The 24068-nt window shown below is 36.6% G+C and overlaps 2 protein-coding genes across 7 annotated transcripts in view; one reads left to right on the top strand and one right to left on the bottom strand.

The window, feature by feature from the left end:
• Window positions 1–2126, bottom strand: part of C5 (complement C5) — a 28584-nt gene extending 26458 nt beyond the window's left edge. The window contains exons 1-2 of the mRNA XM_054848783.1: window positions 1984–2126; window positions 800–992 (exon numbers count right to left, since the gene is read on the bottom strand). Coding sequence (XP_054704758.1) covers window positions 800–992; window positions 1984–2048 — 258 coding nt within the window. The 5' untranslated portion in view covers window positions 2049–2126. The remainder of the gene's footprint in view (window positions 1–799; window positions 993–1983) is intronic.
• A 1426-nt stretch (window positions 2127–3552) lies between these two features.
• The window catches only part of CNTRL (centriolin), a 36784-nt gene continuing 16268 nt past the window's right edge, over window positions 3553–24068 (top strand). The window contains exons 1-20 of one of the 6 annotated variants that reach the window (XM_054848782.1): window positions 3553–3964; window positions 5280–5535; window positions 5970–6103; window positions 6664–6794; window positions 8045–8186; window positions 9021–9207; window positions 9306–9499; window positions 10360–10416; window positions 11296–11415; window positions 12274–12499; window positions 12979–13088; window positions 14022–14216; window positions 16792–16945; window positions 17968–18188; window positions 18878–19054; window positions 20012–20146; window positions 21207–21352; window positions 21770–21950; window positions 22944–23123; window positions 23446–23625. In XM_054848782.1, coding sequence (XP_054704757.1) covers window positions 5313–5535; window positions 5970–6103; window positions 6664–6794; window positions 8045–8186; window positions 9021–9207; window positions 9306–9499; window positions 10360–10416; window positions 11296–11415; window positions 12274–12499; window positions 12979–13088; window positions 14022–14216; window positions 16792–16945; window positions 17968–18188; window positions 18878–19054; window positions 20012–20146; window positions 21207–21352; window positions 21770–21950; window positions 22944–23123; window positions 23446–23625 — 3093 coding nt within the window. In that variant the 5' untranslated portion in view covers window positions 3553–3964; window positions 5280–5312. Of the gene's footprint in view, window positions 4157–5279; window positions 5536–5969; window positions 6104–6663; window positions 6795–8044; window positions 8187–9020; window positions 9208–9305; window positions 9500–10359; window positions 10417–11295; window positions 11416–12273; window positions 12500–12978; window positions 13089–14021; window positions 14217–15486; window positions 15696–16791; window positions 16946–17967; window positions 18189–18877; window positions 19055–20011; window positions 20147–21206; window positions 21353–21769; window positions 21951–22943; window positions 23124–23445; window positions 23626–24068 lie in introns of those variants that run through there. The other 5 variants (XM_054848777.1, XM_054848778.1, XM_054848779.1 and 2 more) reach the window with 5 other exon arrangements.

The following is a 24068-nucleotide window of genomic DNA, read 5'->3' as shown; positions in this document are numbered from 1 at the left end:
TGTTTATTATTATTAAATAAAAACATCAACATCCACAAGCATTTATTCTTGTTTACATCATAGATGATGGTCTGGAGTATTAAGTTACAAAGAGATATTTTGAAATTTTGCATTTTGTTTATGTACAGAACTAAAATAGCAAAGTGCAAAACCCAAAAGCCAGTTATGAGGTTACAATAGTACTAATTATCAGACTTCCATTTATACATATGATGAATCTTGGCCACACAAAAGTTGCTGTTGTGGTCGGTAGCTTGGTGAAATAGTTATTTTGGCTGAAAAGAAAAACTGGGTGAGAAGCACCACCTGGGAGGCACCACCCCAAGTAAAACCTTCTTGGTCACCAGCATTCAGTAAAAAATCTGTTTAGCTTCCTGCACTCTTTGCTTCAAGCAAATTAGTTAAATAAAGCTTTATGGTGAAACCTGGGCCCCTTTGGAGGTTGTCACTGACAAGACCAAGTCTTGAATCTCAGTTTAGTTAACATTTTAGCTTACTCTGAACACTCTGTGATCTCCATTCTCTCCCTTTTTATTTTTCTAAAGTTATGCAACTATGATCATGTTTCTAAAATAGTTTGATTATGTTTAACTTTGGTGTCACTCCTTTACACTACTTTTATCCAATGTAATTTCAATTTCAGACAAACTAAAATGAAATAAACTACATGTGGCAAACTGAGAAATTGGGGCCCTAGGCTTCCCTTCCCAGTTTAAACAACTGAAAACTTGCCATAATCTTTTTTAACACTTACAACTGTGACAATAAAAATACTGCAAGAAAAGTCTGAATTCCTTACTGTTAAAGTTACAGCATCTTGGAATTTGTTGGCTGGAGTTAAAGAAATACGGCCAGAAGAGTAAACAGCAAGCTTATCTGGAAAGCTTCTTATGGCAATATTGACTAGAAACTCCTCCTCATAACCAAAAGCTTGAGCTACAACTTTCTCAGATGCCCCAACTCGGAAGATCTTTGGTGCTGTAAGGACATATCTGTATATGAAATATAAAACAATAAAAGGGTAATGGAACTATATTTATTTCAGATTTCTTCTGTTTGTAATTCACTTACGTATACACCATTAAAGCAAAGGAGATAATCAGGCTAACTTATTCTAAAACACTAGTTAAAAAAGTAGAGCCCAGTCAGAAAAATTTTTATGAAAACTGTAATGTAACATTACTAAATAAAAGCTTAGGTAATGTTTATGGATTTCATTTTGCAGACACACAAAAGCATGTCTACTAAATCAGGCTATTTAAATTAAAATAATTACTCCTTTTGCCAAATTAAACCCTGAAACGCTCATCCTCCAAATAGTATACTTGTGTAGTTTTCCCACCAGTAAAGTTCTTACTGAAATGAATGGGACAACTTACAGTAAAGGTAAATGTGAATATATTTTTGCAGGAATACTCCAGTTTCTTCAGTGCTTTATAAACTAAAGTATGCATCATTCCACAAAAGCACAAGCCAGGCTTTGGTACCTGACCACATAATGTATCTAAAATACATGCCGTTAAACAAAATGTTCAATGTATGTGCATCTTCTTTTTCTAAAATGCCAAAAGCACTTAGGTTGGCTACTTTCTATACACCACTGTTAGTAGTTATAAGAATCAAACAACCACTAAGTACAAATGTAAAATACACATCTATGTAAGAGCTTTCATCAAACCTGTAGCGAAGTATCTGTCTTCGGGCACTATACAAAAGCTAATGAGCACCAGCTTTATTTCTTAATGTTTTTGCACGTTTATCTTGTGGCACACATGGAGATGACTTTACCTCTTTCTTTGCCAGCAAATAAACTAATTCCAGAGGCATAAGTCCTTTTTCTACCATTAGTCCCACATACACTAGTGAGAATTTTGCTTGTGAAACCACACCATTGGCTCTACATAAATTCTGTATATATTTACCTAAAACAGTGGACAGCAATCAAGTAACATTTCTAGTAAATTCTGTATTTGCTTTACTTACGTTTTCTCTTGGCTAAAAGTTGTTCCAGAAAATAGCAAAACAAAAAAAAATATTAAAATAGTCATAGTGTCTATGACAACAAACAGCAAACCATAGATGCTAATGATTCTGGATTAAACTGTGTTTGGCCTCTGCAGAAGATGAACAGAAATACCACCAACACATCTCACTCACAGTTAATAATTAATTGCAGATCATGTTTTACTGAAATGTTATTGCCCCTATCCAAGGAAGCCAGAACAGCTAAATTTTTTGAATTTTTTAAATTTAGGATTTCAATTTTTAAACATGTCCAGAGCAATCCTATGTCAGTTCTAACTTTTTCTCTGTTTGATAACTACATGAAGAAAAAATAATTTTCAGAGGTAGCATAAAAACCCGCAAACAACAAAAAATTAGATTCAGTTTGCCCTTCAGAAAATAATTTTTATTTAAATCAAAGTAATTCTAAATTTGCATCTGAAGAAAAAAAAGCATTTGAATTATATCAAACATAATGCGTTGATATGTTTATACCAGAAGTTTCCATTTTCTTTTAGCCAAATGTATTCCTGATTATACCAACTTTGTGTCCTTTCATTACAAATAAAACTGCAATATGAAAATATTAGGGCACAATACACCTACAACATGTACAATTTTAAACAGCATTTGCAAAAAACCCCAGGTGATAAAACCTTTGCATGTCTGATATCTAAGCATAGGACCTCAACAAATAAGTTTATGAAAAGTTAAACTAAAGTTGTGCAAGACTTCTCGAGTTTAAACAAATACCATGGTCAACCTTTACGGGAAAGACATTTACAAAACTTTTTCTGATCAATAGAAAATTAAATTACAGGAAGACCAACATGGGCTTCCCAACAGATGTAATAACTACAAGGGAAGCAACAACATACAGAAGAAAATCTTACAAAATGTAAGGTGCTTAATATTATTAAAAATAATGGCCCAAACACCTATTACTAAATACCAAATGATGAGAATTTATACAGCAAATTTGTATGGGTTGTATGTAAACAATAGGGAGCAAACTGTAAAGAACACCAGAAAGCACTTTAAGTCTAACAATACTCTGAAATAATGTTTTTAAAATCTAATTATGTCCCTTCTGCACATTCTTTTTCAGATATGGCCTACTGATTTTTCAATCCTACATTTCACACCTAGTTGTATAAATTCCAAACTAACACACACAATCCAAAGCCATTATTTATTTCCAACATCTCTGTGAAAATGGTGGCAATTTAGGCCTACTGCATAGAGATTATCATGATCAAATATAGCGTGTATATCCAACACCACATACAACGTTTCAGAGTAAAACCTGCCTACATACAATTTTACACTGATAGGCTAATAAATGATACATAAATACAGCTATATAAAGCACAGACCAAAAAAAAAAACAACCACAAAAAAACAACACAAAAAAATCAACTATCACCAGAGCAGGCTTTGTTATTTATACCGCGGCTTAGGCTTTAATTGTAACAAAATCTCTCAGAATCGACCCTTTCGCAGCTGAGGACCGGGCAGAGGACCGGGCAGAGGACCGGGCAGAGGACCGGCAGCCGCCGCCTGGCGCTGAGGTGAAGCGGCCGTCAGCAGCAGGAATGGGAGAAAGAGCAGCGCACGCGCCGCAGGGTCCGTCAGCGGCGGGAAAGCCGCGCTAGAGAGGGGCGTGGCTTCGCGAAGACCTGCCCCGCCCCTTCCCCCGGCCCGCTCACCCGTCGCCAGCCAACAACCAGACAAAATGGCGTCGGCTCGGCTCCTCACGCTGGGCTCTTAAAGGAGCCGCAGCACACCGGGCCTGGTGGCCGGTAGAGACGACCAACAGTCAGTGGAGGAAAGAAAGTGGGAGAGAGGTGTGCGGAGAAACGGTGCCTTCACGCGGGGTCGCCCGGAGGCCGCCCTGCTCACCACTGCCTCGGCGGCGACGAGCGGGAAGCGGTGAAACGGCGTTACCATGTCAACGCAGGTAATCAAAGCGGAGGCCTGAGGGGAACCGCCCTCGGCGGGAACCGGGATCCCTCTCCAGCGAGCCCTGCTGCTCACCGGCCGCCTCACTGGGGGCGCGGCGGTGCCCCGCAGCCCGGCCCCGCGGAGAGGAGCTCTGCTCGGGGCTCGGCCGGCAGCACCGTGCCGCGCTGGGTAGTCGCCATCCTGTCAGGTGCGGGCCGGCCGTGGCGGCAGGGCGGGCAGAGGCCGGTGGCTGGGCTGTGGTGCCTGCGGATGGAGCGGCCGCGGCGGGTGCGCAGCCGTTAACCGGGGGCGGCGGGGAGGAGCTGGCAGCACCGAGGACCCGTCTTAAAACGTGAAGAATCTTCCCAAAGTAGCTTTTCACTAGCTCACCATCATCTTTCCCCCTCTCCTGCCCCTTCCAGTCTCAGTTTCCTCGCCCTGAATGAGTTGTGCCTCCAAGTGTTGGAGACAGTAGCTTCTTCCTTCTTTCTTTCTTTTTGAAGATTCAGGAAAAAAAAAATCCTTTTAAATGAAGAAACTCTTCTCAACTTAAGACACAATGTAATCACTCATAGAGCTCAAAGTTCCCTTAAAAGCATATGTTTCTATCTTAAGGAATATCTTAAAATTTGCTTTTTTGTTTACTGGGTCTAGGTTTTAGTAAAAACTTGTCCCTTGAAGATGGTTGCTACAAGGGCTCTTACAGACACAATGCGTACATGACTGTTTCTATGCTTACCCCTAGGGAAATATATTTGTCACTGGAGGAAGTTTCTATTAACATTCTCTGGAATTTCCCAGGTAGTCACAGAATAACTTGTTTGCAGAAAGGGGAACACTGAAGGAATGCCAGAGCTAGACTGATTTTAATTTTTTTTCTCCTGTTGCCTCTTTTGCTTGTATTAGCTCTTCTAGCTGCAAAGTGGGTGATTTCTAGCATTGGTAAAAACAAGTGGGATCCTAGTCCTTTCTTTCTGTCTGCTGCCAACTATGCTAGTTTGAGTTGAGAGTATCTCCAGACCTGACAGGGTTTGTGTAAGCTATAAATTGCAGGTTAGTTACCAAGACGAATTTGCAAAACAGAAAGCAGTTCAGGCAACTCCTGGTGTTGTGCTGTAGAATGGTGTAAGTAAACAGGTATACCGTTCCTCTGAATATGTGTTCATGAAAACTGGAAGCTGTCACCCATTGGAGAATTGGCTTGGATGTGTTTTTTTGGCACCATATCATTGCTGGAAATATTTTCTTATGCTAAAAAGACAATTTGTTGGCATGCAAACCATTAAGATTTAGACTTATGCACAGACTGATGTTTATTTCTGTTCTTACAGATACTGGTCATATGATATTCTGTACTTTCGGCAATGAAGAAAGGCTCAGTAAGAAAAGCATTATGTAGAAAAACACAGAAGTCAGCATCTCGGACACCTAGTCCAATGTCTCCTGTCAGTTCAAGTATGAGATCGCCATCTCCTCTTAGCCAACAGACATCTCCATCTGCTTGCAAAAGCACGGAGCAGAGGAACCAACAACTTGATATTACAGCAGAAAATGTAGAAGCTGATTTTGAGTATAAGTTTCATAAAGGTATTGTATAAATAACTGCTGTTATAAAAGTACATTCTAAAAGCATAAAAAGGCAATGTTCTGTGAACTATGTGATTAAAGATGTATGATCTGTTGGAAACAACCCTGAAAAATTTGCTTTCTTCTTTTGGTACTCAAATGTGGAAATGATAGTAATGAAAGCTGTGTAGAATAACGAGACTTTTACTCCTTACATTCTGTGCTGGGGGGAAGACTGGCAAAGGCAGATGCAGACAGTGCCTTTTTCAAAAGGCTATACCCGCTTACTCCAACATGTAATTTCCTGTAAACGTTTCTGGTGTGCTGTTTCTTCTCATCCCCTGTGGGGGGGGAATAATTGTCAATGTTTTTCCAGTATTCAGTGTGAATAAAAGACTAATATAAAAATCACCAATTCTTTCACTACTCAAGCTAGTTTCTCTGTTTACTTTCAGATGAAAATGGTGTTAGTGCAGGAGTTAGGTACATTACCGAACCTCTTATAAAAAGTCTGTCAAAACAGGACAATTTGGCATATATAAGCTCACTGAATCTTTCTTCCCCAAAGGATGGGGACAAGAAATTTAAGGTAAGTTATTGAAAATAACTGGTAATTGAGCAAAGTTAAAAAATTAATTTTGATTTTTTTTTTAGTAAAAGTCTAATTTTAAGTGGATGTAAACAGCTATATTCTAATTATGTTGGCCTAGTTGTACAAGCAGCTTCTGTTTAAAAATATATGTCAGTGGAGACTTGTGCAAAAGAAAAAAATTTGGATCAGTTAGAATGAAGTTTAGAATACCATCCATTTGTGTAATATTTTAGCTTTTGGATTGTGCTGTTTTTTGTGGGTGGTTTGTTTGATTTTTTTAAAATGGCAGTTTCCCTTTTGTGTAGATGAGTGGTACACTGTAAACTTAAAATCTAGTTTTCCTCTTCCAATAGTATAGAAGACTGTACCTAAAGCAGGGGTTTAGAATGCAACAGTGAAACTGATTAATAAAAATGTTAGGATACTTTGTATTTTGTAATGAATAGGCCGTTGTTAAAAATAGAGAAATACCTGTTAAAAAGATAAATGCCTTTCTCTTAAAAAAAAAAAAAATTAATAAAGCTGCAATGCTAATGGATTAACTTTCTGTTCTATAGTACATAGAAAACTTGGAAAAGTGCTCTAAACTAGAGACACTAAATCTTAGTAACAACCAAATAGAGAAGATTGAGAAGTTGGATAAATTGATGAAGTTGCGTGAACTCAATTTGTCTTGCAACAAAATCAGGTAAACAGAAACGTTAGCGGTTTTGGTAAGCCCAGATACACTAAAGCTGACCTTCTCTTACTGTTTAACTGAGTTCTCTCACATGTGTGAACAGGTAAGGTGACTTTCCCATCAGTTATATATCAAGGATAACAGGCTTTGGTCAGATTTTCTTAAAAAGCACAAGCTCTTAGGTATTAGAAGGATACATAGTTCTGGGAGGTGCTGTTAGTGTACCATGGTTACAGTTAAACTTGTTTCCCTAGGAAACCAAGCCAGAAATGTAAGTTTCCAGATACCATAATGAAGTGTGTACAATAACCCAATTAGATGCATTAAAGATTTAATTAAATTTTTACTGCATATTATTGCAGGTAAATACAAGAAGTTTTCTTTTAGGAGAGAAAGCTAAATGGGCTTAATCAGGCAGGCTGTAAACTCACTAAATTGCTTTTTCACTTCCACTGGTTTGAGTCTGGTATCTTTTCTGAGTCATATAAATAGGTTGAAGGGTAATGGTTCAGGCAATAGCAAAATTCCTTGTTTCCTTTAATTTTTCTGTTAGTGAATTATGATCATTACATGAGACTGGCATTGTGGTAGAGAAGCTGCAATTTCAGTAGAGAAGTTAACAATAGGAAGTAAGCAAGACACTAGCATTTCTACACATTGCATTCACACAACTTCCTCTCTCAACAGGAACTGGAAAGGTCAGAGTAGCTTTTAGCTACTGCTGTGTCTTCTCAGGCTCTAGTTGGTTCCTACTGAAAAAATAAAACAGTCACAAGAGCATGTTCTACTGTACTTTGTTATAATACTCATATCTTTAGATAAATGCCCGAGTAAACTAAAACCTAGTATGTTTTCCACATTTTCTATGAAAAAAAAAAAAAAGTGAACACTTTTCTTCTGGTTCATCTGTGTCCCATAACATTCTCAGGAGAAAAGGAACAAAATTTTCATACTAAAATGTAATTACCAGACATTAAAATAATTTTAATATTAAAAAAAAGAGATTTAAAAGTAAAGGTTTTGCCACAGTGAGCAACAAAATCTTGCTGAGAATTTTTTTTTTGTGTCTTCATGTAGTACTTGGAAGTAGGCTGGTGTAATTTAATTTGAATTGTGAGTCCATGGCAGTAAACAACTGTTTTTGCAAATTTCTTGGATGATAATTGAGACAGATTTTGCTGTAGTTTATCCATAATGCTTCTGTTACACTGTAAATTTGCTGTGCTTCATAATAAGTTATGTTTTTTTCTTATTTTCAGTAAAATTGAAGGTATAGAACATATGCAGAATCTACAAAAGCTCAACCTTGCAAGGAATGAGATTGAGCATATTCCTGCGTGGGTAGGGAAGAAACTGAGATCCCTGCGCATCCTTAATTTGAAACAGAATAAAGTATCATCAGTAAGTGATTATAATTAGGAATAATAATTGTTCAGAATCTTTTAGTGAACTGGTACGTTTACACTGATTGACTTACCATGAATAATTGCTGAGTGTCCTTCAACAAAGTCTGTTGTGACATACAGCCGTTGTGAGGCTAGTAAAGTTGTTTATCAGAAAAACGCTCATTCTGTGACAGGTATTCAAAGCATAAGCCTATATTCTGTTGTTCAGGAAATCATAAGTTTTTGGAAACTTAGGGAAAAACTTTGTGAAAATGTGAAGACTTTTGCATGTTATTGGTGGTGGTAAGTTAATTATATGGTTTTGGAGACCAGTAAATAATTTATTTGCTTATATTTTGTATCTAGGATGTGACTAGATTTACTTCTGTGGTCCAAGTTAATTTCCATGTTTTGCAGCTACAAAAGGGTGTCTATGAAATGAAGTAACTTAATACAGTTTCTGAAGGAGTCATGCTGCTTAGGAGGAGAGATGAACCAGCTTTGAGTACTCCTCCTGATAGAAGCTCCCTTTTCTTTTAAATGGAAGGTTATATATATCCACAGGCCTTGTTATCTTGAAAGTTCCAAGGTCAAGCTTGGTGAAATTTGCCTTCTTTGCAGTGATATTTTTTTTCATAGAAGAAACAATTTGATTTTTAGGAAGTTACTTTAGTCATAGTGCTGTGTATTTTGGTAGGGTTTTAGAGATTCCACTTTAGCATAAATGTTAAAATAGATCCTTAGAGATGGACCTAACATAAAACATTCTATACAGTCAGAAATTCAGTAATGGGGGTTTGATTGTTCTTGGAAGGATATCTAATGATTGTTCCATTTGTCTTTGATTTAGCTCCACGATATAGCTAAACTAAAGCCTCTACAAGATCTGACTTCTCTATTCCTTGCCGATAATCCAGTTGTAAGTCTGCCTCACTACCGCTTGTACACCATATTCCACTTGCGAGCACTGGAGAACTTGGATGGACAGCCAGTGACAAATCATGACAGGCAGAAAGCTCTAGAGAGGTTTAATTTAGGTAATAGCAATATGTTAGAACTAAAGTGAATGACACACAATTTAACTTTAAAAGGAAAAGATTTTCTATTTGAATTTTTCTATTATTTTGTTTTTCAGAAGAGATAGAAAAATTAGAGAGAGAGTTGGAAAACACAATAAAGGAGATGGAGAACCTTAAACTTAACCAGTCCAAAGTGCTTGAGCAACTTCACCATCAAGATGAAGTCAACAAATCATTAAAAGAAAAGACTTTGCAACAGAAACAAAGCTACGAAGACCTACAAAGGGACCTGGACACCAAAAATGAATTGGTAAGATAATCACTTGCCCTAAGTAAATATTTGGAATAGTTTTGCTGTCAGAAATAGTTGCCAGTGTGAGAGCTCAAATGGCTGGAGATTTATGTTTAAAATACAGAGACAGAACTTAGGCACTTCAACTCTTTAGAGAGAGATTATTCCTTGACCAGTAGTTCTTCAATATTTCTGGGGAAAAATGTAAGTATATTGGCCCAGCAATCAGTGTCACTGTGGCATTTTATGGTTTATGATAACTTTTTTGTTTGACTCCAGTAACTTCTTTCGTTTAAAATTTTGTCCGTTGATGAAAGGTTAAGTATCCCCTAGCTGCTAAATTGCTGGCGTACTGAATCTCCTGCGTTGTCTGGACTTCCAAGTGCTGCTGCAATAAGGGAAAAGATTAACTGCTTTTACAAACACAAGGTGTGCATACAAGTTGTGTGTTAGTAATACCCCTTGATTATTATTTTGGGTAATTAGTTTACTTGTACTTTATTCACATAATCCTAAAATCTTAATGTTTGACAAGTATCTTTCATTGGTAGCTATAAAATGCAAGATTTGTACGGCGGTCCTGGAAAAAAATCCTATTGACTTGAGAGTGCTCAGTTGTGAATGATCTGATAAGAACTTAATCTATGGGTTTTATTTCACTTGTTAAACTTGTCCTCTAAAATTTTATTCTTCAGAATCTCTATAGCTAATATTTCTATAGCTGTTTCTTCTGTGAACACAGAAACACACACGCTAACCAGCAGCCTATTTCTAAAATGTAGTTTTCAGTATAGTGAGATTTAGCAGCATATATTTTGCAACTTAACCCACTCTTGTCCTTTGGATGACAAACTTTCCTTGCTTCTTTCTTCCTTTAGCTGGTGTATTGGTTTGTCACAGTTCCCTTTCCACAGAGCCTTTATTCCTCACTAAAGGTAGCCCCACTGTGCTCCTGGGTTGCATGGTTATTTTTATTTCTAGGATTTATTTGCATGTTTACTAAAGTAGGAAAATTTGTATAAGGTGTTCCGGTGAGACTTTATATGCACTGTGTTTTTTGAATACAATTTTCTTGATTTTTTTTTTCTTTTCTCTGAAACACAGTTAACTTTTGCATGACGTATATAGGTTTTAAAAATCTTTCTTTAAGCCTTTCCTTTATTCCAGTCTGTTCTATTTCTTTTCTTCCATTAGTCCTGCTTTCCACTGTCTATTGGAGTTTTGCTGCATGTTCTCCCTCAGGTATTCAGTGTGAAAAGTTGATTAAAAAAGAAATCACATGATGGACCTTTATTAAAAAAACAAAACCAAAACAACCTCAAAACCTATCTAGCACAAGGTTAAGCTAAAATGAAATGCGTAGGCTCTATACTATACTTGACAACTGAGATATTTTGTTTCTTTCACAGAAAATGAGTGTTAACAGCTCTCACTGCTCATTAGTAGCAGTAAATACATTTGTTATTTTTTGTAGATTTTGGTAAAGGATTGTACCTAAATTAGTATTTTTTTCGCCTAAGTTAGTGACAAATTTATTTTCAAACCTTTGATGCGTGTAAACTTAAAAGGCCTTTCATGTGATCATTTGTGTGATATTAATTGTGGGTTTCTTGTCTACTCTTAGGTGTCATATTGTATCTTGTACAGAGTTGCACTTTGTGACATTCTTGATCCAAAATATACCATCTTAACTTTTTCTGATGTGAGCTTTGTTTCACAGTTATTGTCTTTGCCCTGCTCTCTATGAATTGAAATGTTTGTGATAATGATGAAACTTGAATGAATGCAACTTACTTTGTTTACTGGTTTATTAGTTAAAGCAGAAGACAATGGAGCTAACCCGAGCTTGCCAGAAGCAGTATGAATTGGAGCAGGAACTGGCATTTTATAAGATTGATGCAAAATTTGAGCCATTAAATTATTTTCCGTCAGAGGTAATGATTTGAAAATAATGATCTTTTCACTGCTGTTTCTCTTGCTTTTCATCTTGGAAAATAGAAAATTTAATAGGTTTTCTATAATTCTAATATATACTGCTTTATTAATAGTTATTAGTTACAAAATATAAACATTTCATTTTAAAATCATAAGTTACAAGATTTGAACTAAACTGAATCGGGATGATGTTTAATGTGTTGAGTATTAGTATAATACCTATATGCATATGTTTTAGCTAGGTAGAGTCAGTGAACAGGCATTTCATTCTTATTAACCAAACAAATTATAGTCCTTTCTTCTCACTTAATTTTGGAGGGCCTTTCACTGGAGAAATTCCACAAGCCAGAATGTTCTTGAGTTAGATGGTACTAGAATTTCTGTCCTTTTCTGTTGATTTTTTTTTTCTTCCTACTAGACCTAACCTCTGTCATACTTGCAAAAAAATTGTAGAGATGCCTGAATGAAAGGAGTTTGCACAAGAAACATAAAGATCAGTAATCATTAACTACAAATTATTTTTTTAAGTTACATTTAAGTGCAACAATGTAATGGGCTAAGTATAAGCTATATTACTATTAAGTCTAAAATATTAAGAAAAATTTGTTCAGTTAGATATCCACTTGCATTACCCATTTGGAACAAACTGATCATACCCCAATTGGGTTTGTTTGTTTTAAATTCAGTTATAAAATAACAAGAACGTTCAAGACCAAACAAGTCAAGTGTAGTCTGTTTTCTTCTAATTATTTGAATTTCAAATTGATTTTCCTTTATATGCTTGTTAAGAGAGTTAAACATGTATTACGAGCTGATTGCAGCCATACTTCTGAGATATACTGCTTCATACATTTCAGGATGTTGAACTTGATAATGTACCTGGTGAAAGCCCATACATTGGTAAGGCTAGGTATAAAAGAAATATGTTTATAAGAGAAGGCTATATTGCTAACAAAGCTCAGCAGATGGAGATTGGAAAAATGCAACTAGATGAAGATGACTTCTCTAGGAATCCCCAGCTGAAATTGCAGCTCCAAACTCTAGATGAGCTACTAGAGGGTAAAGAAAAAAAGATTAATTCAGGTAAATTCTTATTTTAAATTTTATTTGGTAAACATTATGTATATCAATGTATTTTATTCCACTGATTAAATGCCTGACACATTTGACATAAGAATAGCAATAGTGTGTCAAAGGCTGTAAGTGCTGTAACTTCTAAACAGGTACTTGATGCATTTTGGGTCAAAACTGTTACAATTTCTTTTTTGCTATTATTGTAAGATAACTCCAGACGAAAGGATTAAATAGTTTGAAAAGAGAATGCTTTTGCATTTTTGCATATTTGATGCATTAATTTGATTGTATAAGACTCATTAAAAAAACTGTAGACATACTTTTTGAGAAACTATAATATATTAGCTTTGATTATCACTGTTTTAAGAAAATGTATTCTGATTAACGTTATAACAGAAAACATGCATATCAATGTTACACAGAATAGTATAACTTATGTTGTGGGTTTGAGGGATTTTTTTTGTGTTGGCTTTTTTTTTTGTCTGCAGCACAGAGAAGATTAGAAGAACTGCAAAGTGCAATAGGAAATGCAGAGCAACAAATTTTGGAAGTAACAGGGGAACTGCAACAACTGGAGGATGCTCTGGCTCAGAAAAAAGTATGCAAAGAAGTTGCTATATGAATAGCAAGAGAAAGTGTTCAGAGCAGTGTTGATGTAGAAAATAGAACCTTTTTTCTCCCCATTCTTCCTCAAAGGGGCCATTGTACATATGTAAATCCATTTGTCATGCATCAGAAAAATCTTACAGATTTTAGCTTGTTTATAGATAAGCTGTCAGACTTGTATTGCAATTAATTTCATCTAAGCATGTTCCATGTGATGCTGCTGCTGATTATTAACTTTCCCCAGAATGCTTTGGAAGAACATGAATATAGATTTGAGTACTGCAGTAAGTGGACATCTAGAGGTCACTTTTATCAGAAAAGGCCTTTCAGGAAGGACTATAACTTAGTTGTGCATCTAATAATAAGCAATGTAACTACATAATTGGCAGCAAGAATTAATTTTAAAACATTTATCAGCATTAAACTAAAGTTGTATCTTTCATTTCTTCAACAACTGTCATAAATTATTGCTATTTTTAGTTTTTAAACTTGCCTTACAATCAATCTTCCATATTTTAACTTAAGAACTCCTAACTGTGGAGGGGGAAAAGACATTTCAGATAGTCATCTTAAGACTGCAAGAAGGAATTATATAAGAGACTTCTGAAGACTTGTTTAAAAACAAAACTCTATAGGATGATGGTCAAAATAAGGGTTCTGGCATTTCCTGGTATGGTAGACTAAGGTTATGAAATTTCTAGTTACAATAAGCAAACCGTCTTTCTATTGTCTAATTCTTTGTGAGAAAATCTTAGAAGTTTTTGTTACCTTAAGAAAATTAAGAGGATTCAAAACAATGAATAGTTCATTTTTAGGTAACCTGTTAGGCTAAACTGGCAGTCTGACTTAAATTTTAAAAATGTTCTTGATCAGCTGTGTATTTCCAATTAAACTATTTTACCCAACCTCTGAATGCTGTCTCCAGATATCACAGGCCAACAAGGAAGGTATTGAACAGCAACTGAGTGAAAAGATACAAATCCTGCACCAGCTATGCAAGGGAGCTTTAGAACTGGAAAAACAAATGGAGAAACAGAAAAGAGAAATAGCAAAAAACCAGAAAGAGCTTGAAGATTTGCAGAGATCTCTTGCTTCTGTAAATCCTGAAGATCCAAGACAGGCAAGTAAAACTGAAATCTTAAGTTGTTATGTTCTGCATATATTCATGTACTGGGAAATGTAGTAAAGGCTCTTTTAACTGATAACCATTCAGTTGCGCCTATTTCATGGATTATATATTCTTTTGCTATTTACTAATTTCCTTTGCTGTTATTTGAGAAACATAAACATACAACTCCTCACAATTAAAAAAAACAAACAAAAGCAAAAATGAAACAAAAAAACAACTTTGGTAAAACATTTGGGCAACTTGTTTTCAATGCAGTTGCAGTACAGCATGTTAGGAACTAGAGCTCTATACTTTGCAAAAACATGCTGTGCAGAGCCTTGGAGACAATTTCTGTGTGAGAAATCCTTAATGCATCTTTTTGTAGAATCTGGCCTTAAAGATTTTTAAAGGTCACTGTAACTGCTGCAGGCCTGTAACTGAAGTGCTGCTGTGTCAGAGAGCTCTTGTGTTGGCACAAAAGTCTGTTTGCAAGGATCAGCTTAAAAAAACCTGGAGTAGCCGATATAGCTGACCTGGCTGAGATGGTGACAGCTTACATTAATTTTCCAGCCTGTGAACTGCAGACAGCTGAAGGCAGCAGCAGCTTGGGCTTCACACAGTAGTCAAGCATCCTAAAACTAGAATCAAATTTCAATAAATAGTTCTAATTCTGAAAAGATTTATACTGCCTTTTTGGTGGGGTCTAATGCCCTTTCTCTGCTGTCACATACAGTCCTGGCATTAAGAGATTCAATAAGGTCTCGGAGGTACAGGTTACAGGTTTGGGGCAAAGCTGGAGGTACTGAGAAGAGCTCTAGCTTGATACTCTCATTTTTTTTTGATCTGCAGAAGAGCGAGACTTTTGATTTCTGAGTTATTAACTGTGTTCAGGTGTAGCAAACATTTATAGAAATTTTAAATTAAAATGAAATGCAGTTACTTTTATAATAGTGTTTTAAAAAAGCTTATGTCTTTTTAAATGAGAGTTTTTCAGGCCAGCTTGATGCTTTTAAGCATGCAAAGAAAGAATTTTTATGCTTGGCTCTTGTTTTCAGCTGAGGCCTGCAAACACTTGTTAAAAATACATTTATTTTATTTTTTCTTAGTTGTCTTTTTTTTTTTTTTCTTTTTAACTCTGCTGTTCAGTATCAGAAGGGCCGTGTGCGTTTCGGGCAAGATCCCTAAACCAACGGCCGGGCCCCTCGCCCGGCCCTTCCCGCAGGCCGCCCCTCGCTTCAAATCACAACACAGGAAGCGCTGGCCGGGGCCAACCGCCTGCGGAGCCGGGAACGGGCCGGGCGAGCGGCTGGGAGCTGCGGCCCCTGCGATCTGCGGGGCTGCGGGGGGAGCAGGAGGGATCGGAGCAGATGGGAGACTCCGCTTAACTGTTTTCTGTGCTGAAGATACCGGTGCTCTAGTCAAATGACCTCTAGATCAGGGGTGGGGCGTTTTGCAAATGATATCGAAGGAAGAAAAGACAAAGGCAAAGCTGTAAGTGTTTGGTTTTTTTAAAACAGCTCTCTTGTGACATCCAGCAGCTGCGGCAAAATGACTCAGCAGCAGCGCCTCTGCTTGGGTTTTACTTGTTGAAATTTCACTTTTGAAAGCCAAATGGTAGTTTGTCTTTAACAAGGTGACAAGTTGAATTCTACTAATGTGAATGTTAAAAATAACTTCTGGTTTAATACGTTAAAAATAACATAAAGCTGTGTTTTAACCCATTACTTTTATTGTAGAAGCAAGTTTATAAATTATTTTTCTGAGAACTTGTATTTAAAATTTATACTGCTAGCTTGATTTATTTTCTTTTTTTGAGTACTAGGGAAAAGGTGCTGTTTTTCATGACAGTATAATTCTGTATTTTTCCAAATTTTCTGGTGTTTGAGTCGCTTGTGAGTAATTTCATATCAGTGAGAAACAGCTAGCACTATATTGTGTTGATAACTAAGTTTTGTATGCAGCTGAAACAATCAGCTAAATTCATACGAAGTGCATGAAGTCCTGACAAAAGTCTGTGTGAGCTGTGGGTACAGTGTATTTCCCAGAAATATAAATATATATATAAATCTGCTTTAAGTAAATCTTTGCTATAAACTTGGCCTGACTTGCTGGTTGTTCAGGGTATTTTCCTTCGGGTGTTGACCTGACATGTTCTAAAGCATCATCTGCTGTGAAGGCAATGCAGGATGACAGGATTAAAGCTTCTGGAGAAAATCATGTTTGTTCTTGACTGAAAGAGGAAATGGTATAACAAAAAGTAAAGGCAGGAAGAAAGGTAGTAGCCGTGAGTAATAATTTATAAATGCAGGCCTTATTCATCATGCCTGGGCAAGGGGGAGACTACTAACGATGCTGTTAGTCACACAGATTGCTTGCTTATCTGGGATTCTTTGTGGGGCAGTAAGGAGGGAAAATATAAAAAAAACCCAAACCCCAGACAAACCCAACCCCAAGCATCACAACACATGCTGCACTTGTGACTTTTACTGCTGGTAGTGCGACACTGCAGAACTGAGCTAAAATATTGATTTGACTCTTTTAATCTGTATCGATGTCCCGCTTTACCTTTCCAACTGTTAATTTACAGGCTCACATGAAAGCTCAAAAAGCAAGTAAAGAACAGCAATTTGATGTAATGAACAAACATTACAAACAGCTTGAGAGTCGCCTGGATGAGATGCTCTCTCGGATTGCTAAGGAAACTGAGGAAATCAAGGACTTGGAGCAACAGCTCACTGATAGTAAATTTTTCTTTTCTTGCACTGTTTCTTGTATCTAGGATAACATGACAATTGAACTGAGGATTCACTTTTGTTTATCTTTGCTTAAATACAGAATGTGTAGGAAGAAGTTGAAAACTATTCTTAACTAATCTAAAAGGAGACTTGGTGTACATTTTTTAAGTTATTTTTTTTTTAGTTGCCTCACTTATATGTGGTTGGGAGAGGGTAGTTTGCAGGATATTTATTTATTTATTTATTTATTTCCTTAAGGTGAGGGGGAAGCAACCAACTGCTTTAAGTGACTGATTTGTTGCTCTGGGGTTCAGAATCAAAATGTCAAGGCAGGAAGGCCCTTTATCAAGTCTGAGCTGAGTGTTTTGTTGATTACTTAACATAGCCTTATGATCTGCAATTTTGTTGTCCCAGCAGAAGAAAGGATTGCTCTGCTTTTAATTGTATGAGGTGAAGTATTGATAGTTCAATACCCTTATGATGATGTCTTTTCATTTATACTTCAGATAATAATCTAAAATATTAAAGAGCTGTCATGTACCTAGTACTTGAGCTGACTGAGATTTGGTAATATGATTATAGCCTCTGTAGAAGTGTCTTTTACATCAGTTTGATCCTCTGAGTTTTGGAAACTGACTTAAAGCCAATGAACTAAACTTATGTATACGTTTACTATATACCTAATCTATGTGAAAGTAAATGTCTCAGAAAAGAATATGAATATAAAAATTGAAACAAAACTGATCTAGTTATAAAGGTAGTAAATGTCATCTTAGGTAGGGGATGGGAATGCACAAGGAACTGCATTTTCTTTTTCACTCTGCCAGTGATCAGGTTAATAAGGTAATATGGGAACTCCTAGCCTTTAAAATACTGCACAGGCTTTTCTGGTGGAGTTCTAGTTTCTTGTTGTTACTATGTATTTCAATAGGTGACCATCTTAAAGAAGATTAAGAAAGGCAGTTTTGTTTGTTTCATAAATAAGTGAGATTTCTTAACTATCTCAAATTTGTTTTGCATTTCTGCAGGTCAAATAGCAACAAATGAAGCACTGAAAAGGGATTTAGAAAGTATTATCATTGGATTACAGGAATACCTGGAAAGTGTTAAGTGTCAGGCAAAACAAGCCAATGATGAATGTAAGGAGTTGCAGAAGGATAAAGAATCTTTGCTACAAAGATTGGCAGATCTAGAGGAGGAAAGAAACAACCTGGAAATAGTTGCCATGGATGCTGAAAATATGAGAAAAGTAAGGCTTAATACTATGTTTCTTTTCAAATTCAGATACTTAAGAATAAGCTTGAAAACAATTAACAAATGACCAAAGCACAGTTTCTTGGACAAAATATTTTTTTTTGTATGGTAACTTCAATCAGATGTGCCCACACACTTTAAGAAGAGCATTTGGCCTTTAAACCTGGTTGCAAGAGACATACAGTAAATCTGTACTTTGTGGAAGATGTCTCAGAAATTCAGCCTTTACCTTTCAGCCCTTACTAAAAATAGATTTGCAATCAGTATCACAGTGAATTGCATTAGTGAAAACTGTCTGGACTCTAACTGAGGATGTGCATGTTGCTAGCTTGCATCAGTCCTATCAACCAATTACTGAGAGAGCTGTCTTAGTATCCTGATAAGTTTTGTGTAAACCTTAATACCAGGGACAAATGTGTATCACTTCAAGCTACACCTTTCTAACTGAAGTGTAGATTTATGTACAGTCTGTCACAGTAGTGTCATTGACCTGACCTAGGTATGTAGTAGTACCACCTAGCTTTAAGTTTTAATGTTTAGTGATTAGGGTTAGTGTCTCTGTTTTGATCTATCTGCTGTCACATTGATGATGAGTTCCTGAATAACAGAGGAAGAGAGGCAATGTACTCTAAGAAATCCTGGCTGTCCTGTGTACATATTTCTAAAATGAATGTAAAATTCCAGGAAATTACAATGCTCGAAGGTGCACTCCAAGAGCAGCGAGAAATAAACGAATCGCTTAAAGATGCACAAGGGGACATCAGTGCCTATGAGGCTGAACTGGAAGCCCAGCTAAGAGACAGAGACGCTGAAGCCAATCAGCAAAAAGAAGAATTTGAAAGACTGAAACAACTTAGCCAGGTAAGAACAGAGCTTTTATGCTGCCAGAGGGATAATCTACCCTGGTGCAAGGGACAACCAAGCTTTCCTCCATACCACAGCTCCAACATTGACTTGCAAATAATTGTTGATTTAGGTGTGCCCCCAAATGGAAGTTTGCTAGGATTTATAACTCTGCATTGAAGCAAGGTACAGATCATTTGGGGACCCCGTAGAAAATATTCACCGTCTTTAAAGGGAAAATAATAAACTGTATCTTTTTGGAAAGAGATAACCATGCACACATCAAAGAAGTGATGCTAAAGCAGTCCTGTGAAAAGTAGCGGGTGAAAGACGAAGTTTGCCTTTGCTCTTTGTAGTAGAAACTGAGTTTTATAGCAAATTTTTTTTTTATTTATTTTACAATATATTGTAAAGTAGTAGCTTTCTTACAGGGAAGAACAATGTATGTTTTAATTTGTACAGTCCCATTTTATCTTACTGTTGAAAATCCTCATTTGGATTTGTGGATGATGATGTACAGTAACTACTGTCTTGGTTCAGTTTCCATTCATCAGAAATCAACATGGTGGGTTTTTTGCAAGACATTTTCCAGATGGCAGGCAGAAATGAAAATGCAAAACAGGAAAGTGTGGTATTCTGTCCCCAACCCCTCCAAATCTTTCAGTTTTGATGTTTCAGGAAAAACTTGAAAGCTCTCTGTAGAACACAGATAAAATGTGAATCTGTCAGTTACCTAGTGGGTAGGACATGCTCATGCTAGGTCTAGATTAGAATTTACAGTACCAACGATGTTTTAGGAAATACACCTGTTACGTATATGTGGTGATGGGTTGATTTGGGATGGTTGGAGTTGGTTTGTTGGGGTTTTTAGGAGATGTTGTCATACTGTTTTATGAAATATAGCTGTTGAGTATTTGGGTGACAGGTTGGGGTTGGGAGTGGGGATATTAAACTGAAGGTTTTCTGTGTTTGTAGATGGAACTGTCAGCCCTGCAAGCTGAACTTGAAAAAGAAAGGCAAGCATTAGAGAATGCTGTGACCAAAGCACAACTAGCAGAAGAGAAGGAACAACAAAATTATAAGCTCCTTTCTCAGTTCAAACAATTGCAGGTGAAGTATTTGTTTCCTTCAAAAAGTTACCTGATACACAGTATGTTTCCCCCAAGGCGAAAGCGTAAGAATTTTGAAGGATTCTGTATGGATCTGTTTTGAGGTTCAGTAGTATTTATGACTTTCCCTGACTTTAATTTTCTTGTCTGGAGACCCTACGCCATAGTCTTTTATCTGTCTATTTTATTTATTTAGATTGACCTTTGAAATAATTTCAGAGCTGCTCAGTTACGTTCCAGAGGGATTGATAAATTGTTATATGTATCTTAATTTCCCACAAGCTTCATCCACTACATGTCAGTAAGAAAACTATTTGGATGCAGAAGAAAAAAACTGATCAAATACCTAAAGCAGAATTTATTGCCTCTGTTTAAAGCTGTGGATCCTGAGGAATCTTACTTAATTGCCACAAAATGGTAATGACATCTAAGTGCAATAGGCAACAGAGCTTGTGATCCTTGAACTCACAGGAATTGCATGAACTGTATAGGTGTACAGAAACACCTCTACTTTAATACAGTGACACAGATCAGGGCCTCATCTTAGGAACTGAGATTTGAAACTGAGTGTTCCTCTTGCCTTTGGGCAACGTGGTCTAGTGGAGGGTGTCCCTGCCCACAACAGGGGGGTTGGAACTAGATGATCTTTAAGGTCCCTTCCAACCCAAACCATTCTATGATTCTGTGATTCTTCCTAAAGCTGCTGAAAGGCTCAATCAACAGGATTTCTCTAGGCAAGGATAACAAACTGAGTTAAAGATCTTCAAAATATGGCTGGCAAAGAAAAAAAAAATGAAGGGAGGTTTAAGTGCTGTGTGATTAAAGCAACTTCCCCTGTTGTGGGAAGGCTGAATTCAGTCCTTTGTATCTAGATCCCTCTTTCCTATCTCACATACTACTCAGAGGACTCTTTCTTTAAAAAAACAGAACAAACAAACAGAAAAACCCAACATCAACAAGTCCAAAACAGATCTAGGTATTAAAAATTCTAGCTTCTACCAGTTGTGCATTTGTTTGCTTATGGTTGTGTCAGGTTTTTTTGTCTTGTCTTTTTTTCCTAGGGAGACAACAATCTCCTGAAACAACAGCTTAAAGATCTTCAGAATCAGCTAAACCATGCGGTCGGTAACTTAATTCATCCTGAGGAAGTCTTAGCTCGTATAAATGAACTCAAGCAAAAGCTTCAGACAGGCGTTGGAGAGATTAAGTGAGTAAAATAAAAGTACAAGCAGTGTTAGATTTGTGCATGTGAAATTGGTAAGTACAGGAGAGCAACAAGGTACACGTGCTGCATCCTACTGAGTGCAACTTCAGCACCCTGTGGTTGTTAAGAGCACATGACCTGAGCTCAGTAATTACATTGCTGAGGGAAGTATGCCATCCCCTTGGGTTTCACTGCAAGGGACAGGGCAAACTTCCCTCCCTGCATTGTCCCCAGGAACAAAGAATAGTATAAATAGTGCCAGGGTGGAGGTCTGTGTGGAGTGTAACATGTGCACCTGAATTCATTTACACTGGATGTCTTAAACTAGCACTATTGTACTAGGCTTTTTTATTTCAATATCTGGTATCACAATTTAAAATTGCTATTTTCTATCTTGGAACCTGGATCTTTCTCTTTCAGATGTCAGAACTCAGCTGATGTCTTAGGAAAAAGCCTTGCAAATCTGCAGAAAGAATTTAATGACATCCTTGCTGATGCTCAGAGAGAAAAAGAGAAAGCATGGACTAGACAGAGACAATTGCAGGAAGAAATGGTATCACAGCAGGAAAAACTGGAAGAAGTACAGGAGAAATATAAACAGGCATGTATCAAAACAACAAAAGCAAGAGTAAAACAATTTCAGCTTAGTCTAAAAAATGTAACTTGCAGGTGAAGGATCAAGTTTCACTATGAATGTAGCTTTGCTACCCTCCATCTTTCAGAGAAGTATGATTTTACTGACGGTAGACAAATTGAATGCATTTGCTTGTCAGAAACAAATTTGACAACTCACATCAGAGCAGGATGCCGTTACTCATGATTAGGAATACTAATTATTATTAGAATTCTGATTTTCCTGTTATGCATAAATGTATACCATGTAGTAATTTTCATTATAAAGAACTTGTATAAACAGACAAGTTTCCAAAGAGGGAAAACAAATAATTGACCACTTCCATGCTGTGTATACTGTGAAATTCTGGTTGAAGTAGTGAAATACATCAGTCATTCTTGCTTTCTTTTGGTAAGCGTTAAATTGGATATTTGACAGGACATGTGCTCCTTTGCAGCCTTTTGTTGGCTTTTATTATATATAAAGCTTGCAAAAATACTGCATGGAGGAGAAGGGCTTAATGTGCATTAAAACTTCCAGAGGCAACTCTTAATTTTAGCTGTATGATAACAAGGAGAGATACAGTTTTTGGTGTTCATGTAACAGTGGAGTCTTCTTTGTCTTTCTTTTTTTAATTAATAGTCTTTATGATTTTTGCCTGATAATTTGGTGAATTAGAATTTAGGCTCAATGATATGTCTCAGAGGCAACAAAGAGTTTAATTATAGGTAGAAAAATATCACCAGTAACCTCCTCAAAAGATCAATGTACATACCACTACCAAAATAACTTGGGCACTTTTCAAATGTAATAGTTACAGTGGCAAAGCAGTTCTTTTTTTCTCTCTCTTATGGTACAAAGCATGCTGGTAACTGCACTTCCCCAAAAGTTGTTTCTTTAAATCATTAAAATAGGGTGGCTTTTGGTTGGGGAAAAAAAAATAAAATTCTGGCTACTCATTCTAACTTATTTCACTTCTAGGTTAAAGCTGAAAACAGGCAGAATAAGAACAAAGTCCATCAGTTAGAGAATGAAATTCAACATTTACATGAAAAAATAAAGAGCATGGAAGAAATTCAGGGCCTTGCTGATCAACAGCTCCAAGAGGCAGATGAAGAGAAAGAGACTATTCTTGCTCAGCTGGAAGATTTAGAGAAAAGGGTAGGAATGAATAAAGACAAGTGTGTTTGCTCACAAAAAGATGATTCAAAAATTTCTGAATTATTTTGCTTTCTAAGATAGATCAAATACAGGAAGGAACACAGAGGTTAAATATAACATCTTTCTTTCCTTAAATTTTATTGTTGGTCCTTGCTTTAGTGTTTTGGGGTTTTGGTGGTTTTTTTTTTTTTTTTTGTTACTTCTATGCATATAATACAAAATGGGATATGTGTGGGGGAAAAAAGTCATACTGACAGAAAACCTTTCTTCCATGCTGCTTTTTACCTAAAACTTATAAAACCTATTGTTTTCCTGGTTTCAGAAAAAAATAGAAGATGCCAGGGCACAAATGCAATTTGTTAGTCTAGATAAAGAACTGAAGGAGTTAAAGAGAGCAATCATCACTTCAGATAAACTGGCAGCTACAGAACTCTCCATTGCTAAAAATCAGCTAAAGGCTCTTCATGGGACAGTTCTCAGAATTAATCAGGAGCGAGCTGAGGTAAATCAACATTGGTAATTAATTGCTTGTATATAAGCAGTGCTTTCTAATGCCATCATAATGGGAACAGTCCTGGTGGTGTCTCTTAAATGCAGCTTCACAGTTTTATTCCGAGTTAGTTGTCCTGCTGCACAGGAGCTCTTGCTTCAGACAGAGTCTCATCTTGAAATATAGTAGATGAATGCCTGAGTAAATTTGGATATGGACAGGCTTTCTTGCTGTGTGTTGGAAGGTGACACAGAGGCAAGTTTAATCTCTTACTAAGTGAAAGTCAAACAGTAGAGAATACGTTGTTACGTAAGATAGAAAAGCAAAAGAAGGGACTATGGAAGTTTGTTCTCATGCTGCAAGTTTTTAAAACTGGGAACCATTTTTGGCTATGTGCTAACATCTCCTCTGTAGAAATACTGTAAAGTTAAAGGAGAAACATTATTTTACATAAA

The sequence above is a fragment of the Grus americana genome, chromosome 20 (genome assembly GCF_028858705.1).
Source record: "Grus americana isolate bGruAme1 chromosome 20, bGruAme1.mat, whole genome shotgun sequence".
Taxonomy (NCBI): domain Eukaryota; kingdom Metazoa; phylum Chordata; class Aves; order Gruiformes; family Gruidae; genus Grus; species Grus americana.
Note: the sequence above shows the minus strand (reverse complement) of the source record. Positions and strands in the feature narration are given on the sequence as shown.